At 37.0% G+C, this 19360-nt stretch overlaps 1 protein-coding gene across 1 annotated transcript in view; it reads right to left on the minus strand.

Annotated features, from left to right (window-relative positions):
• Window positions 1-19360, minus strand: part of LOC124639814 (nucleoporin 88) — an 82526-nt gene extending 63166 nt beyond the window's left edge. Inside the window, exon 1 of the mRNA XM_047177295.1 lies at window positions 19072-19360. Within this exon, the coding sequence (XP_047033251.1) occupies window positions 19072-19281 (210 nt within the window). The 5' untranslated portion in view covers window positions 19282-19360. The remainder of the gene's footprint in view (window positions 1-19071) is intronic.

Below are 19360 nucleotides of genomic sequence, written 5' to 3' on the forward strand. Positions count from 1 at the left end.
CATTTTTTTTATTTAGAATTGATTTTAAGGAGAAAACAACATAATGGTAACTTACAAGCATCGTAATAATTTAATTGAGTTTTAACATATTCAAGATGTCACCTATTTCGAAATTTTATCTCGTTTTTTTCGGCAGTTTTGGCGTAAAAGCGTCACAAAGTAAAAACTTATTTTCAAAATTATAACACATAAACGAAAAGGTATAGCTGTAATTGTTAAACAATACACATTACAATTTCTTTTATTACCTATCAAAGGGCACACTAAACCTATAATTTTATCAAATCAACAAACAAACCAAAGATCGAACCCATCATTTAGTTACACATGTAATTTAACTTCCCTATCGATAAGGGCGCAGCCTATAATTATGTAATAGACAATTAATAACGGTGACGAATGCGATACGATCGGCGATCGTCATGGGATTTCGGTATTTTATGAATATTGTTTACTAGCTTTCGCCCGCGGTTTCACCCGCGTCCCGTAGCCGGATGGTGACAAAAACTATCCTAAAACCTTCTCCCGGGTCTAAGTTACCTCCCCTCTAATTTTACCTCGAACTTTACTGTATCCAGCCACCTATCTCCTTTATTTTATCTCAATCAGTTCAGCTGTTTTGACAGAAAGCAACACAAACCCATTTATAATATTAGTAACGATGCTACTAGTCACTTTTTCGAGCTTTATTTTATCACCTTCATACTGATCCAATAATTTTATCAAACCAACAAACAAACTAAAGAAACCAACGTAAATTATCACTTAGTATAACTTTAATTTAACACATATATAATTGAACTTTCCTATCGATAAGGGCGCAGCCTATAATTATGTAATAGTCGTTATTAATAATGGTGACGAATGCGATACGATCGGCAATCGTCATGGGATTTCTTTATGAATATTAGTTATTGTTGTTGTGTACTTAAAAAAAAATGCCAATTTAAGAATATCACCGTCTCAAGAATATCTTCAATTTCATCTCAAAAACCTGTTTTTGTCTGTGTTTTAACGAAACAGTCATTTTCTAATTTTAGCAAGGATGCTACTAGTACAGCTTTTTAGCTTTATTTTATCAGCTCCACACTAAACAACTCTCACTCCACAATAATTTTATAAAACAAACTAGGGCTGGTTTTCCAGCAGAGATGTGCAAGGAGCTGGATGCGAGAAGCCGAAAATAGATCTTAGTGGCGTGCACTTGGAGAGGCCTATGTCCAGCAGTGGACTGCGATAGGCTGATGATGATGACGATGTGCAAGGTAAATGTGTTGTGCGAGGAGGTCTAGCTGTGCTGTGAAAATGAGAGAGACACCCGTCTCTGGGCTCTGCTGAGCGAAGCTAGGTAAATAAGTGATTCTATTGCTTCTTCAAAAACACATTTCTCGCAATGCATCCTCACACATCTCTGAAGAAAAACTAGCCTAATGAACGTACCACGTAAACACATATACTTCAACTCCCCAATCAATAAGGGCGCAGCCTATAATTATGTTAAATAACAGTGACGAATGCGATACGATCGGCGATCGTCATGGGATTTCTTTATGAATATTAGTTATTAGTAAGTAATTGAATTGTATGTCAACGGAAGTGAAGATAATGGTTGTTTTATGGGGTTTGTATTCATTTGAAAGTATTAACAAATTGATAACTATTTTTCGTAGAGGGTTATAATCGTTGATACCTAAGTGCTTGTGTTTCGTTATGTTGGGTTATATGTTCACATGTCTTGTGTTAAATGTCTGTATTTTACACTGACTGAAAGTAGAACGTTAAAATCTGTCATAAAGAGTAAACTTTATTTCATTTTTAACATAATCCGGTTCAATCTCTAACTGGATTTAACTTTTATGTCGCATTCCATAAAAACGCCTTAAAATTGTTTCCTTTTCCAAACATGATACTTTACATTACCCCAAAAAAGTAAGCGAATTAAACATTTTTACTTAAAAAAAAAAAACTATTTCTTTCTATTTTATGACACCTTGATAATACCAATAGTATCATTCATGCTCCATGACAGCCCTCCCTCCAAATGGACGTGTATCGAATTATTTAAACATATTTCCCTGGACACACGGCCACGGGAGTATTAGTTACATGGGGACGTGAAGAATTAAATATTCTAGATGAGTACTAAGTGAATGACAAACAAACCATTGATTTAGATTATTTTAGATCAATGATTGATAGGTCTGATGATCAAAATGTGGATCTTGGAGGCATCTTAATATCTCTAACAAGAAGCCTTTTTCATATCTGTAGAACGTTTAAATTAGAATCATGAGTAACTTAAATTATACAAATGACTGGGAAAATTCAAAAGGCTAACTGGTTGGTCATATCGTCTAATCGTGTCAAGAAATAGATTTACAACTAAAATCTACTTATTGACACGTTAGTTTTTTTTGTTGTCGGATGTTTTACTTTAAAAATATAGTTCCAAATGTATTTTTATGGGTCCTAGTTGTCTGAAATAAAATAATCATCTTTCATCAAAAAAACTCGTCAAACACAAACAACATAACAACAAACATCGAGGGACCAGCAATTTCTGTACTCCCTATATAAATTGCGCACCTAAGGAACCGATATTTCTTGATAAGCCACGCAGGAGGTCACATCTAGATAAATAACATATGTCCGAGGTCCGTGGGGACGCGGACAGAGGACGCTAATCAAATATCTTTTCCTGCCCGCAAATAGGTGACAATACGCGACAAGGAGTAATGTTTCTCAAAGTTTTATTAGTTCTATAGAGAAATTGTAATATTTTAAAATAACTACTTTCAGAAATAATTGAGTTTTAGGTTTTATAACGCGGTTGGGAAAAGGGAATACTCGTAATTTTATCAAGGCCCTAAATTAAAAAGTAAACTTCTGTTTCCGAGACATCAATTTTATAAAAGCCCATTGAAGCGAACGTACTGCGTAAGCGATTTTAGTGTAGGTATATGTAATAATTACATACAGTTACAGCACAGCACTTGAAAATTATTCTGACGGATGTCTAATAACTTTAAACAGATCCTTAGCCCCAAAACACACAAGGTGCAGAAGACGTACCCCAAAACTTTGAGCACCACAGCCCACCGGCAGTACGAGGAGCGAATGGCAAATGATTAATAAAGCTAATACCATTAGTGGTGCAGACGACACATTCGATTACTATTGATAACACTACGTAGGTAGTATTGCGGAAAATAACATTGTCATTGTTTCAAAGTAGGCATATATGTCGTACCTACCTTTTCGTAATTTATTACAGTTTTCTTAATCTTTATGAAAAATAACTCTATTGCTTGAGTCAAATCTTGTAAGGTCTTTTAAAATGAATCTGTATAAAATTTTTCAGGTATGTAACCAAGCTCTAGGTTACATGTTTAAATGAAACACGTATGTAACTTGTGCCTTGATGGTTATTTCCAACCCAGTAGTTTTATAACGTCGCGTAGCAATAATTTCATTTCACTTCGTGAAAAGCAGGTACTCGCAAGGATTTTGTATTCTACGATTATATCATCAATTAAGAAATGTTACGTGTACATTACCCGATATAAAAATTTGAACACTTTGACTGAAATACAGTCATTCAAATTATTTGCCCTAATCAGAAAGATCTACCACGTTAATCAAAGACAGTAAAAACAAAACTAATAAAACTAGAAGAAACAACAACAACAAACAAAAATACACCCAAAGACACCAAGTAAATATTGAACGCATGATAAATGATAGAACAATGAATGGAAAGTATCACCCGGGACCATATATTACGTGATCTTCGTCTTACCCTGTCCGGGACACAATTACTCAAAACTAAAGCCGCGTCACCGATATAATGGACAATGGGCACGCGATGCAGGAAATAAACTTAGATAATAACACCGGACATCTTATGAAGAACAATGATAATGAAGTTATTTACCGCGACTCATAGGATCCTATCTGAAAGAGAGGACCAAGAAATGTAGGTACCTAATCCTGACTAAACAAACAAAGAAGAATTCTCAATATTAGAAATAGGGACAATCTCAATAGACATCAATTACAAGACCAATTTAGTACTTCAGACGCCAGAATTTCCCTTCGTGACATTCTTTTCTTGCGAGATCGACACGAAATACACCCCGTAATTCCTGAGAAAAATTCCGCTTTCCCATTTACGACACACAGGGACAAACAAGGGACAGTCGACTGTATAATCATTTATCTCGACTTTAATAAAAGGAAGATTATTTAGTGCTGTGGACGAGGCAACGCTAATGTCGCATGATTTAATCCCATTTCATTGGGAACTCTGCCAGGGATTGCTATCGGGGTGACTATAGTAGACTGGTTCGCGTGTGTATTTTTTTGTTTGGGAAAACTGATCAATATTTTTGGGATGAACTGTTTGTATAAGGATTAAATCAGGTTGAGAATTTCTTTCGTTATTGATTACGGATAAGTACGTCTGAAACGTTCATATCGATAAGAACTTGTTAGACGGTTCGTGATTAGATGGTAAGAATAAGGTAATATGTTTTACATTTTCATCACGTTTTGACAAACATTAAGTATTTTACACAAGGAAAAACTTTTCATATTTCTAAATCAATAGCTAGTGTTTCCCCTTGAGTTGACAATAATCTCAAGACGACCACTAACACAAGATTCGGTCACAACAATAGGAAACTGAAACACAATTGAACGCGCGGTAATATTTCCGCTAAACCCCATTATATTAGTAGATTAAAGGCCACTTTACTCAATATTCCTTAAAATATTGCCTCATAAATAGACGGGCAGCTGCAAAGACGTGATCAGACCAGGGGTCGGCGCGTCTAATCCCGTTAAAAATTGCCAAACAGAAAACAAACTGACAATGGCGGGTGGTTATACATCAAGTGCCTTAAAAAGAGACGAAAAAAAAAAGAAATTCGTCCAAAGTAAACGGCAGATGACGTCCGAAGACGGATTCCGGACGGTCCCGGACGACAGATACGAATGAAATCGGATGGGTGTAATAGAGACTGGCACGGTCAGGCTAAATGACCGACATCCGGCCGTAGACAAAAGCGAATCCGCCGTAATAAAGCAGGATTGATGAAAAAGCGCTAAGCCACGCCGATATAACGCCGTGACGTAAGATATAGGAGATAAGCGGACGTTCACGCTCCATTTGGGACAAGTTACAGACGAAATACTTCCAGCTGAAATCGACATAAGTACGTAATTTCAGAAGTTAGAGCATCACTAATGTTGCGATAGTGTTTTCATACTTCCAATAGAGTCAAATTGTATTCCTATAATTTCCAGAACTTTGAGGAAATTAAAACTATTATATCCGTACCATATGATACTGGAAACGTTAATTCAATATTGTTGAATCATGTCAATTTGCTTTTCAATGAGCACAGCATATTTCCAACACATACCAACTAGAATATCCATTTTAATTCTCCACGTTAATTAATAAAAATTGAAACACCTAAAGGTAAGTAAACTAACAAATACAATGAATGAGTATCTACAACATCAGCAGTCAGAGATTATAAACCTACAAAGACGAAAGCAGTCACACTCGCCAATCCTTGCACCAAACAATAAGACTTCGCTCCGGGCAGCTTTAACGCAAAGCTATTGCTATTACAGAGATCGCGAGGAGCGGACCATCGAACACCGCCAAGCTTTACCGGACTCACTTTACCGGGATTTCGGATATGACGTAAAGCACTCACTTAGACCCCCTCACCCCCCCTGACCGAGTTTTTCTCCTTCTATTTATTAGCTTAGGATACATTTGAGGATGAAAGGATCTTGCGGATTATTTTTCCGCGATGCAATATGAAGGTTTGTGATGTCGTTAATTATGGTGCGCTGTTATTGGGATAATAGTTTTTCGTTTCTATGATTTTTTTTTTGTTTTGAGATTAGATCGGAATCACTAAGAATATTTGATTATGACTCATGATTGTGATCAAATATACTAAGTTTGCATGCAAACACTTGTCTACATAATCCAATTAATGATAAGTTTGAAGCCGAAGATATACAGAAAACAAGATAAGGAAAAGCGGAGTTAAGCATTATAACTTTAAACCCACTTTTAATCTGATACAGTCATGTCTGAAGAAAGCCCATATTTTCAAAGCCCCAACAGATTTGTCTTTGAACAAGTGAAATTCACAAAGATATCCCAACATAATGAGAGCAAAGCAAACACGTCACCCAACCATATCGTAATTTATTAACAACACAAAAAGCGGAATGGCTACAATATTTACAGTTGACCCGAAATTACTGTTTCTTAACTTTGTTCACAACCTTTGTTGTAAAATGAAACAGAATAGAGAACGTACCCTGAAGGGACACCTGCCAACCATAGGGTCACAGTAACATATATTAATAACGCGTTAATTTATTAACAAGCACTGTTTATCCAGGGATTAACTGAGAATAGTTTTAGTTGAACAACAAAGGGCTGAAAGGGTTCAAAGCGAATTTCTTGGCAACATATTTACCTAAGGTGTAGCTGATAGTAATTTTACGCGCGAGAGGTCCGAGGTTGGACGATGGCAAACACGCTGCCCGGGACATGCCTAAAATTTTCACCAACATTATAGAACGAAATGTTTCACAATCAAAATCCGTTGTTTGTTTGATGCTGTAAACGGTACATGTGATTGTTAATGAAAACTAACAAGTCTCACGATCAAATACACGTTACTCATGTTAAATTCAAATGTTTGTTCGTGCGAAATGAGATTTTGTTACAACTTTTGTACGGTTTGCTAAACTGAAATCAGACGGTGTTTATTTGTTAACGTGTGGAACAATGAAACAACTATGTTTTAGAACTGTTATTGTGCTACTATTTTGGGTCTCATGGGACTGGAGGTTTGTTTTAATAATTGCCGCGCGGATCAATTTATGTATTTTTATAGGTTATATTATAACTTAATACTGCGATTAACTTTGCCTTCGATAAAAGACAAATGTACGGTTTAAAAACGCAATAGGGACTCGATATTTACTTACAACTTGTCAGGGAAGAAATGATTACCTTCTACTTTTTATAATTTATTCACATGCAGTAAGAAGTGTCTACCTATTCTATATCATCACATCATAACCCAAAATTTTAATTACGCCAAAATTCAATTCTCATTAATCCAGTCGCAAAGGACCAAAAACTATTTTCGGATCACAGCAAAAATCACAAAGCCGAATCGTTAACTTTGTTACATTCAACATTTTCACTACTTCATGTTTTATTTGTGAAATCTCTAGTTAGTGCTTACTTCTCAGAAAAAAGTCTGGGGGTATCGCAAAAAAGCTATCGCAGTCCCGGCGAGGACAAAGCGTCGGTTCACTAACATAATTAAAATCTCCCGATTTCAACGAGCGGAGCGTCGCGAGCAATTCCCTACTTTTAATTATGGAGAAATATCCAACGATAACATGGTGCTACGTTTATTCGCATTCGTTTATTCGCTGCGAGTACATATCCCCGGGATAAGTTGAGGTGTAGCCAAAGAAAACACTGTCTGTGTGGATCCCCTTTTTTGCCACAACGGACTTTTTCTTTTTGGAAAATTTGCAAATTCAAAACAAATAAACAATGCTAATATTTAAACTGTGGATGAATTAAAAGGAATGGCATATTGAGAAGATATAGAAATAATGCTATAATTCCAGAATTAGAATCAATTTAAGTACGCTATTTTATTAACAAAACACGGAACTACATAAACGTCAGTAAAACCCCTTTAATCCTTCTCACACGGGTCACTTTCGATACGGACAAGTCAAATAACCACCCACATCGGTCCTGAAGCCGAAACCTTGCTGATTAATTTACCATTCACATTAATTAATACTACTTGTAACAATAGTTTTATTTGCACCGTCCGCCCGTGTGCTCGCACAAAGAGTTTTCCCAGTATTATTTTCTATACAATCGTTGTTGGACGAGTTTAATTTGGTACGAAATCCCCGTCGGGGTGTGTAGTTGTTAAATAGTGCACAATAGATGTGGCCGGTGGTTCATTAATGATGCATCGCTTCGGTGCCGGACCTTCGAAGGCGAGGGCTTTTGTGGATGCCGAAGGATCGACGCATCGGGCGTCAGATCGTAGTGTTACGTCATCAAAGTTTTATTAGGATTTCATATTTATTGGAGCTTGGGGTAGCGAATAAAATAATGTCCGAATTATTTAACCATGTGGTATAAAATAAATTCAAATGGAAATACAAAAATATTCGGTACTACATAGCAGATTATAATTGTTTCATTCACAAAAAAATATGTCTTAGCACCTATTAGCAGTGCTGCCAAAATCATTATCCGAGAAAAAAGTCGCCTCGCGGGGAGAAATAGAGAAAGAATCAGATTTCCGAGTGGGAACCCTTCAGTTTCCTGTGAAGTGGCATGATAATTATCCTTTAATGATCCGTTCGGAGTCACCATCGGCGAAGCAGGTATTAATACTCCATGCATTTGGTGTTCGTTCATATTTTAGTACTGATCATGCTGATGATTTTTTCAGCAGTTTGGTTTTAATTTCATTTATGAAGCTAAGGAAGAAAAGTGTCTTTGAAATGTGTTGTCTAAATCTTTGTATACCTAGACGAATGCAAAATCTCAGAAACATAAAAACTTATTATACTACGTGTAATTCAGTAACTAGTGTTTCAACTTCGAATTTCATCTTCCAACCGCGACGCAAAAGACCAGACCAGCTTAAACCGACAGAAAATTAATTGCGAATCTAAAATAAGTCTTTCCTAACTAGAAATCCTGCCGATCCTGTCAACAAGTCTGTACACAGCCCGCGGAAGTGCGCTTTCGAGTCGATTGTTTCACGAGATTTTAATAACGGTGCAACGCAAAGAACAAGTCGGAAAACCATTGTTGACTTCAAGATGGTGGGCCCTCGTCAAACCCGACGTCACTCCGTTCCTCCCACTTTGATTTTATTAGGTTTATAATCATTTTGGGCTCACCTTTATTTGATTTCCGATCGATGACGAAAAGGCAACATTAATTCCTGCTTAAGGAAGTATACAGTTTTGTACAGGGTGCATCACACATGTGAAATACTTATAATGCCTACATTTTTATGCTCTAGTAATTTGCTTAATAAACCTACGTATCCCCGGTAGACGGAGTAGGTTACAACCAAACCCACCCCAAATACCAACAAAGACATTCCGAAAACAAACTAGAATGTATATAAAGTGAAGTTTCTTTTGATGAGATGCATAATTTCTGGAATGTGCTCCGTACGAGGGTCGAATCAATGAAGGTGGTCATAACTCAAATAGTTTGCGAACTATCATAACAAGAAGCTGCGAACTATTCGGACTCTTTGTCTTTAACCTCGATGCTCCTTTAGTGCCAATAAATAATGTCATTACCTGTTCATGAGGTGCTGCGAACCATATTCGGGAACAATAAGAAGATTTGGGACGCTATTATATGCATATAAACACTGCGAGACATCGGTCGCGGTTTATTAAGGGATCCTTATGCTTCTGGAAGGGGTTAGGGCGTAAAATTAATGAATGGGACCTCCCGTATCTTGAAGTTAGATGACCTTCAAGGCCTTTGGAGAATAAATTACTGTTGTATAAACGTTAATGCATATCGTAAAGTGGTAATGACTGTCCGTAAATCAGATTGTTGTGTTATTATATAAATACTCATCTATAAGTGTGTTTCTTAATAGTATTATGACCAACATAATTGGATCCCACTTTTTACATAAAATAAAACTTATTTGATAATCATCATGTGATTTATGCAACTTAGGTATGTCACCAAAAATAACAAGGAAACTCCTTCGAATTTTTGCAACATCTCCAAAAAAATCCTACGAAAAAAAAAGTTTAGTATAAAAATTCTCAATCGCATCCAGATTTTTTCCCTCCGACCGTAGGCAGCGGGGGCAATTATCCACATCTCGGACACAACGGCGCAGACGTGCTCGACTCACAATGGTCTCCACTAGAGTTCTCGCTGTAACGAATCCACTACTGCGTACTATCAGCCAGTCCCTTTCGCGAAACTGGAGCGGGATTGTTTGTGTGACACTCCTACACTACCAGTTAATGATGTATGGGGGTTCATTACCCGGACTGTTTTGTTTCGCACGCTTTTAGAATTTTTGAAAGATTATCTGATGATTGTTGCTGTTTGTTGGGATTATGTTCTTTTTCTTGGCTTAATTGTGCGCTTATTTTAATTACTATTCATGGTTACAAAAGAACTGTTCGTCTGGCACTACGATTAACAAATGAGGCACTTGATATGGACACATAAATATCGACGGTCTATCTGAAAAGCTTTGTAATTATTTTCAACAAGCTCCAACCAATAAATAATATCCCATGTCGTGACAATATTTCCCTCCAATAATTCACAAACATCAAACCCATACTGTAGGAACAGGGCGACAACTACACAAAGGCTTTATTGGCCCGTATCCCACACAATCCATCACAACCGTTGTTTCCCCCGTCCAAGGGTCTCTTGTGCCCTGATCATTGTTTAAAATATAGATGAGAGTGTTTTCTTTCCGATAATCGAGACCACGATTGAGGGTTGAACACAATAGGCAAGGTCCTTTTAAAAGCGTCGCCTATAGCGGTTGTCGGGGTCTAAAGGACCCAGTCGCGCTTATTTGTATTAGTAAATTGAAGGTACACTGTCCACTCTATTGAGAGCGCCGTCGGTGCATTCTTCATCTCCCTTCGGCTTGACTTTTTGGGTACCGTGTATAGGTGAGATTTTTGTTTCTTTTTTGTGTTACCGATCAAACATATTTTGGCAATACTATGATTTAATATATCAATTGAAAGAACAATGCACGTTCTAACTTTTAAAATTATGAGACTGTTTTTTGACGTTTCTTCAGTTCGATGCCGAACTCAGTAATTAGAGGTACACAAAGACGTCCCATTACGCAATCAACAATGTGCAGTTATTAACGGAAGCAATTCCACCCTCGGTCTGTCGTTTTTTCCTTCTCAATAGCCCTGGAACCATCAAAGTTCGTCCAACTCACACCTGACCGGTTTTATACATATATTTAGCAAGTGGAATGGGGCGCAGGGGGATCAATTAAGGTGGTCTTTGTGAACATTATATCGACGCGCATTGAAAAGAGTTGTGATTTTCTTTGATAGCTCGCAGACGTGGTTTGCCGAGTGAAAAATCAAAGGACCTGCCATCGTGATGCATGAAGGGATTTATTAAGATTTAATGTCGGCAACGACACTCCGAGGCGGGAAAAGAACGAGTTTCAAGTGCTTACTGCGATGTACGTTTTACATGACGCCATTTTAGATTTGTTCGTGTAAATGTCAAGTGGCAAGGTGAACGCGCTGCTACGCTCCACTGTGGTGGATTTTAAATAAATATTTATAGTTTGTGTGGCTTAATTAAATGTTCGGATCAGTTTGTTTGGACGCGACAACGTCTAGAGTTTAGGTTTTGGTCTATTTTCATTCAAGTTCTTTATAAAAAAAGCTGGGTTACTTTGATTCAACGGATACCTTAATGAAGTATGAAAAAGGTAGTGGTCTAATTTTCAGACCTATCTATGAAGAAATAAAATTACTTTCGATTCTTTTCAGTTCAAAAAGCTTCAGTTGTGACTTTGGACATTCAAAACTTAAATTATTTAATACCCCAGTCTTCTGATCCGCCCAACCGTCTTTTCTAAATTCTCAATCGGGCCCAATGGAGCGGCCACAAACACTATCTACGATCATCGGCTTAACATGTTGAGTTAATGAACACCCGTGGGCTTACATATTCACACTAACCATGTACGGACATAGAGTAGGGGGGAAGTGGGAGGTGGGCGGTGAGCCGTCTTAGGGAGCCTTGAGACACTCGCATGGGTGTGCACGTTTTAAAGTTTTATTAGTAATTAATATGTTAGATAGAGATCTAGTGAGGAAAGGAGAATGTTGTATGGCTTGAATTCCAGTCTTGAAGTAGCAAAAATCTATCTTTCTTATAAAGTGTTTGTCTCATAGACTGGTTAAGATTCGCAATAAAAGCCAAGACTGGAAAGATTGTCTATAGGTTTTGAAATCAAGGATAATATAAACTAGTAGTGTATCTGCTAAGGTCAATAAATTACAACGCCAGTAAGTTGCGGTAAGTAAACCTAATTGTACCATGCTCATCTCCTTATACTCGGTTACTTTGACCTCAGCTTATCGCGAAACTTTCCCTAACCGAAACCCCCAAATATCGCTGGCTGTACAAATTAATCCAACTATTGGCACATCAGACAATACACATGAGATATAACTAATAACTTGTGACGTCAGCAATGTGCAGTTAATTCCAGAATGTTCGTTAGCGAAGGGCCCCAAGATATATCGTCTCTATGGGACTTGTTTATCTTCTGGTGAGTTATTAAGACCATTGTGTCGATATTCCGATGGTTTAAGTGAAACTTATATGGCTATGATAGTAGGGGTTTGAGTCATTATGAAAGACGGTTTTATTTTAATAGGCTAATGGATTTTGAAATAGGGAAATAGGGCTATTAGGGTATAGATTTTGTTCGAATATCGTCAATATAAGCAATAAAATAACTTTGTGTAATACATTATTGTATTGAAATCAACACATAAGATAAACATTTGCAACAAACTCTCTAACACCAAATGCCATCTTTTCCGAGATCTTTTACACACAAAATAAATCCAAGACTAAACAAAGTTTACTGTTCCACCCTTCTATTGTACCCTCGATAAATCAGCTACCTAACACCACACACTATCGAGACATTATTAATTAAAATCCTTGCAAGTACACACCTGTCCCAAGATACCTCCTTGGGGCAGCCCTTAGCAATCGGTTTACACAAAGAACCGATGTGCCTTGGGCCGGCAACTTGAGTGTAATCCGGACAAGACTATCGATACTGTTATGTTTAATAGATTTTGTGTGGCTTAGTTTGATTAGTTTTAGGACTGTGAGGTCCGAGTTTGTTAAGTAGAATTTGTGTTACACATTTAACTTTAACCTAATATTTATAGGTTGTTTGATTGAGAAACTTTCCCAAAGAAACATTAATTTAGATTAGTATTCAATTCATAATATTTTTTCTATATGTATAATTAAACTTTATGCCCAAATGCTTTTTGCATCCTACCTAACTCTTTATCGACTCAACGAAAGCGTTCGACAAGCAGTCATGAGCATGCAAAAATCAACACAAACCATTAATTACAAACCAATCCTTGCTACACAATAAATAAGGCCACAATCGGAACAAATGGACAGGCGGCAAATTAAACCCGCGCTGTTCAATCCACATACATTAAGCACATCGATCTAACACGTCTAAACAAAGGCCGCGGCGAAATGCCTCCGAACACGCGATTGTCTTAAGTTCACCTCCCAAATCTTGGCCTTTATCTGTTGGTGGATAAAGGACCTTGTTAAAAGGGGCTTGAGTTTAAAGTCGGTTGAAATGGGGTGGTGAGAATTTGTGGAGGGCTGCTATTAGACCGTAGCGTATCTTCGGAAATAGATTTTATTTTAGGGATTTAATATTTGGATTAACGAATAAATGTAAATAGGTGTGACGGCCTAAAATAAAATTGAAAATTCGATTCAATTTTTTAGACTCCTGTTACTGTCAGGAAGATAATACCAGAAGAAACTTTTTAGAGGCTAAAACTATTTTGGCATTCCTATTGATCATGGTCTTTCTTATTATAGTTCGGCCATTCAGAGAATGCGTTCCTGACACGTCGCGATTGAACTGACGACGTAATAACATTCATTGATTATTGATATAATAATGTTGTTTTAATGCTCCTCAATTGTTAAAACGGTAAACAACCAGCAAAAATATTTTTATCGTAACTGCAACGCCATTGCAAAGTTACGTCGTCAGTTCAATCGCGACGTGTCAGGAACGCATTCTCTGAATGGCCGAACTATAAGATCTTATACTCCAATAATATATTCAAATACTGCATTTACAGTCAAAAGACAGTCAGTCTCAACACTGCTTACAAGACGGTGTAACCCACAGCCATCCTTAATGCCGCCCGACCAAAAACAAAACAATCCGATGCTCACCTCCTCGCGTCCGGTTCCGTACAGTAAATTTACATTCCCCACCATCCATCCCAGAAGTCCATCCGGGTTGGTAATAAAACGATCTTAAGGTACGGAGGAAAATATCTTAGAGTGCGAGCTTCAAGTTGTATGCTTTTAGCGTTTTTGGTAAGAGAAATGTGTTTAGTTCGGTTACGTGGTTACGTTGGGTGTATATGGTAATCGAAATGTAGCTAAGTGGATACGAACGCCTTATGAAAAACGTTCATATTTATTTTTGTTATAAAAGTGTGCAATCCTATAAACTTTTGATATAAATGGGGAGATCAAGATGGAATAGAATTATTTCCAATTTTACATGCGTCGCTTTGGAAATGTTTCTAAGATAGTCGCTTATTCTCAAGACATGAGCCTGTATCAGAATTGCCACACGGGCCTCCGGAGCCTTTAGATATACGCCGAAGGGTACCACTCTTCGTCCGTGTGTTTACAGGCTGATGTTATCGCGTAATTGTGACAATATTTGCTTTACACATTTATGTATGGAAGGCGGGTCAACTTAATTGTTCCGCCCAGGTGTAGTGCCACCGAAATTACCTATTGAGTAACTGATTAAATCGAAGGTCTAAGCGGGTCACTATAGTTGGTTTTAATTAAAATGTTACACGATGTATACCGTCTGGACTTTAAGTGGACCAGTTTAGGACCACCTCTATTGTGCGTGACATTTCTATTGGTCGGCGAAAAAATGGTTACGAGGTTTCCTATAGTCACGTTTTCGAGAAATTGACAAAGGAAACTCAACTCGTTGAGAGCATTGTAATTTAAATAATACTTTTCAAAGTTTTGCGCGTAAGAAGCCAGAGAATAAATACCGTTATTCTTTTGTTGGTTCACGTAAACAAATTGCACGGAATCAAGAATGATACAAGCAAAACGCCAAAAAATGCTATTCAGCACCAATTCCAAATGAAATTTCTCCGTAATTATACTTATTTGAACATTTCCCAGAAAATTATTTCCGTGTTAAAGAGACCACCCCGTAAGTGAACATTCTCGGCGATTTAAGGCCGACTTGGTCCGAAACAGCGAAGGTGAAAAGTACACCTAAGTTCAGATTAACAATCGGGCCGGGCAAAGGGCTACTCAGACCGGAGGACCGGATCCGAAACAATAAATTCGGCTAGAAAGACCATGACGGTTAAGCTATGTGCGTGCTGGGACATGCTTTGGGACAATTCTGAGATTAAGTATCAAGGAAAGAAAATGTTTTACCATTTTACTGGAATCTGAATTTACTTAGATTAACCGCTTGCGAATTACACAGCAATAGAAAATCAATTGTCTCGCGTATATCTGCGCTCCGACATACAACAGGTTAAGTTAGAACTACATTATGGATATTATCTTTTCTCAGACACACGTATAAATATAGAAATCGGTCACAAAGACATATTTGGCTAACATAAGAAAATACTTGAACCCGACACCGTCAACTATTTTCTTTAATCATTAATTGCAGGGTTACTAATAGAAATATTTCACATCTCAAACGGACCTCACCCAGCTCTAAATCTTGGCCACCCTGGCCACTATAAATCGGCCAATGAGATGTAGTGATTTAATCGGAAACCTCAGGGTCCCTCAGGAAGCCCATTAAATCGTATGGTCAGGGGATAATTAATTCCGTGGTAACGTTTCAAGTGAGATTAATGGCGGTAGGATCGAAAGCTCTTTTCAATGGCCGCTCTAACATGTTTATTGTTTTGTTTTGCTATTAATCAATTTGGTTAATTGATTCTGTGTTGCCTTGTTGCCATTTCGAGAAAAAAAGAAAAAAAATCTGACTTCGTGATTTTATATTAACATGGTATTTAAACAAAATCACGACTGAGTTGAAATATTGGTCCTTTTTCTTATTTAACACTTTACCTACATACACGCTATACATAGGGGGTAATACTGGAGTATTGTGAAATCGATAGTGCTGAATTGCGGATAAGTATAGCTGCTCGACAATATCAAGGAATCGAAAAGCTTTCAGAATTTAAAACTTGCGCCAACTAAATCGGTAACTTTGTATAGATTAAATGATAAAATGATAAGTGTTTTATTGGCATAAAAATAAGGTACAATTATATTGGAAGCCCTGGCTCCTGAGCTAGGTGAGACCCTGTGTTACAGGAGCCAGAGTGATTCGTGCGGTCATTTTTCAATTAGCCGCAATTATTTCTGAAATTAACGTATTTTGATTATACGCATATGGTAAGTAATTATTATTGTCCTTAGTGATATTGGAGCGCAGATATTTGCTTTTGAAAATGTTCCTTACACCAATTGATCAGTAGGTCACGGACATTAGACGTTCGTAAATAAACTTTTAGAGATTCGCATATTAATCTGCCTTTCAGAATTGTTGCTCCATCATCCGGTCATCATCATCCGCCTAGCCTTTTCATACCTTTTCAGGCAGACACGTCTACTTAAATATGTAGAGTATTAGTAATGCTGTATTGTGGTACATAACTCAATGCATATAATAAATACACAATTTGGAAATTACTTTGGCAGATATGCTATATAAAGTATTCAGATATGGCAAAAATAGTCAACCAAATTAGTTGAATAGATTGGAAAATTACTATTACATTGGGTTCTTATAGCTTGTTGTTTACATTGCATTTATCAAACATCATCACCTAAAACCTTTGAGAAATACCGTCAAAAATAGAAAATAACTAGAGTAAATAAATTAGCACTTTTTCACATCAATAACTTCAAACTTCAAATATTTGTTGTGATCATGAGTATTATATTACGTAGGTGTTACAGAATGTAGAGGTACATACAGGATACCCTGTTAGTGTGCAGCAATTTTAATATAAAATTACTTACAAACTATTTAGTTAAGACTATTTGTGAAGTAACGGTGATGATAAATCATCCCACCAAAGCAGTATTAAAAAATATATAACCAATTTTGTAACTGCACTGCAAGGCATTACATTCAATTTATATAAGAAATACCTACTTGCTATGTATGGCTGTCGACAACCAATAATGTATACTGCTCAATAGAACATACCTGAAAACAAAATAAATTATTCAGTATCAATTTATTTATACAATCAATTTAAGTATCAACATAAGTATCAATTTATAGAATTCCACTCCCGTCAACTGGGAACTACTGCCTGCACCGAGATAAAAATAGCCTACGTTACTCGCGAAGAGTGTAGTTTTTGAGCAGTGTAAGAGTTTTTACAATCTGTTCAGTAGTTTCGGAGCTCTTAGGGTGTAAACAAAAAACCGGCCAAGTGCGAGTAGGACTCGCGCACGAAGGGTTCCGTACCGATTTATAAAACGGACAAAAAAATCACGTTTGTTGTATGGGAGCCCCCCGAAATATTTATTTAATTCCAGTTTTCAGTATTTGTTGTTATAGCGGCAACAATAATACATCATCTGTGAAAATGTCAGCTCTCTAACTAGCACGGTTCATGAGATATAGCCTGGTGAGAGACGGACGGACAGACAGAGAAACGAAAACAATAGGGTCCCGTTTTACCCTTTGGGTACGGAGCCCTAAAAATGGTGTATACACATATTCACATGCTGCATAATATGTGAAGAGAATGATGATTAAAACAAATAATACTTTGTTAAAATGCTAGTGCTACGCAGTCACTATTAAGTTTAGTTTGGAATTGAATGAGAGACCATTTGTGTGTTACTCGTCTTAGTAGGTTTTCACAGAAACCCAATTAACATTTTAAAACTGCCATCTGTATTTAATACAAGGCTTTTCTTTTTTATAAGAACTAGGAATTACAAAGCTAGGAAAATTACAATATGAATTTAATTTCAATTATTCCTATCATAATTATCATAATATCCCATAATAAAACTAAATTCAGCACCTTGTACAGTCAAAATTACAGGTTAACTTTTCTTATACTGACTTTTTCTGAGAAGCACAAGCACTAACACAATTGCCGAGCTTCTTTCTAAGATTTAGTTTGTACACTGCACTCAACAATAATACTGAGTGTTACAAGTTAAAAGAAGGTTCTAATAATATTAACTACTTCTAATATGTATATCATCAACATCTAATCATCTGTCCTAAGTTTAAGTTACTGCCGACTTCTGCATTATAATGAAATTATATGAGAATGTTGAGTCAGTGGGCTAGTGTCTAAAAAAGTCGTGGTGGCCTAGTGGGTAAAGGACCAATCTCTCAAGTATGAGGGCGCGGGTTCGATCCCAGGTCAGGCAAGTACCAATGCAACTTTTCTAAGTCTGTATGTACTTTCTAAGTATATCTTAGACACCATTGGCTGTGTTTCGGATGGCACGTTAAACTGTAGGTCCCGGCTGTCATTGAACATCCTTGGCAGTCGTTACGGGTAGTCAGAAGCCAGTAAGTCTGACACCAGTCTAACCAAGGGGTATCGGGTTGCCCGGGTAACTGGGTTGAGGAGGTCAGATAGGCAGTCGCTTCTTGTAAAGCACTGGTACTCAGCTGAATCCGGTTAGACTGGAAGCCGACCCCAACATGATTGGGAAAAAGGCTCGGAGGATGATGTTGAGTCAGTGGGCCATCTCAGGGGAATTGGTTTCTAATACAATTAGGGTAAAGGAACCATCATTCTTAAATGCCTTGTTATGACAATTAACATTGAGGGGTGATGGTAGATAAGAATTTATATCAGAATCAATGTGAAGAACCTAAGTAGTGGACAACTTTTTATTTTTTACTCATTAGACGACCTACTGACCAATATTTCAGTTATAATAACGTGTAACATATTGGTAAATAATGAGAAGAATATTTGGATATGCCTAAAATAAAAACAACAAATTCTGAAGCTTTCATAACAAGATAACATAACCTCAAAATGTTCTACAGAGAAAGTCATGCCGGCATCAAATATCAAGCTAATTCAATTAAATTATCAAGTAAGTAAGTGCTTAATTACCTGATAAGGGGTCTCGTCGCCATTTTCCTCCAAATGTTTCAAGTTTAAGCACAGTAAACAGTTTTCTTTGCAGTTCCAAACATAAAACACATCATCCTTCAAATCGATGAGATTTCGCAACTTTCCACTAGGATTTTCATCCAAACTGTCTTTTAAATCTTCAAATATTTTATGGTTTGGTAATTTAGTCTCGTACAAGCGGCTATCCATCGCGAAATAATTAAATTAAACTCTTGTTTTGTTGAATAACGACAATTTCGCAAGTTATCTTTGACAGTTCTTGTCGCGG

The sequence above is a fragment of the Helicoverpa zea genome, chromosome 19 (genome assembly GCF_022581195.2).
Source record: "Helicoverpa zea isolate HzStark_Cry1AcR chromosome 19, ilHelZeax1.1, whole genome shotgun sequence".
Lineage (NCBI taxonomy): Eukaryota > Metazoa > Arthropoda > Insecta > Lepidoptera > Noctuidae > Helicoverpa > Helicoverpa zea.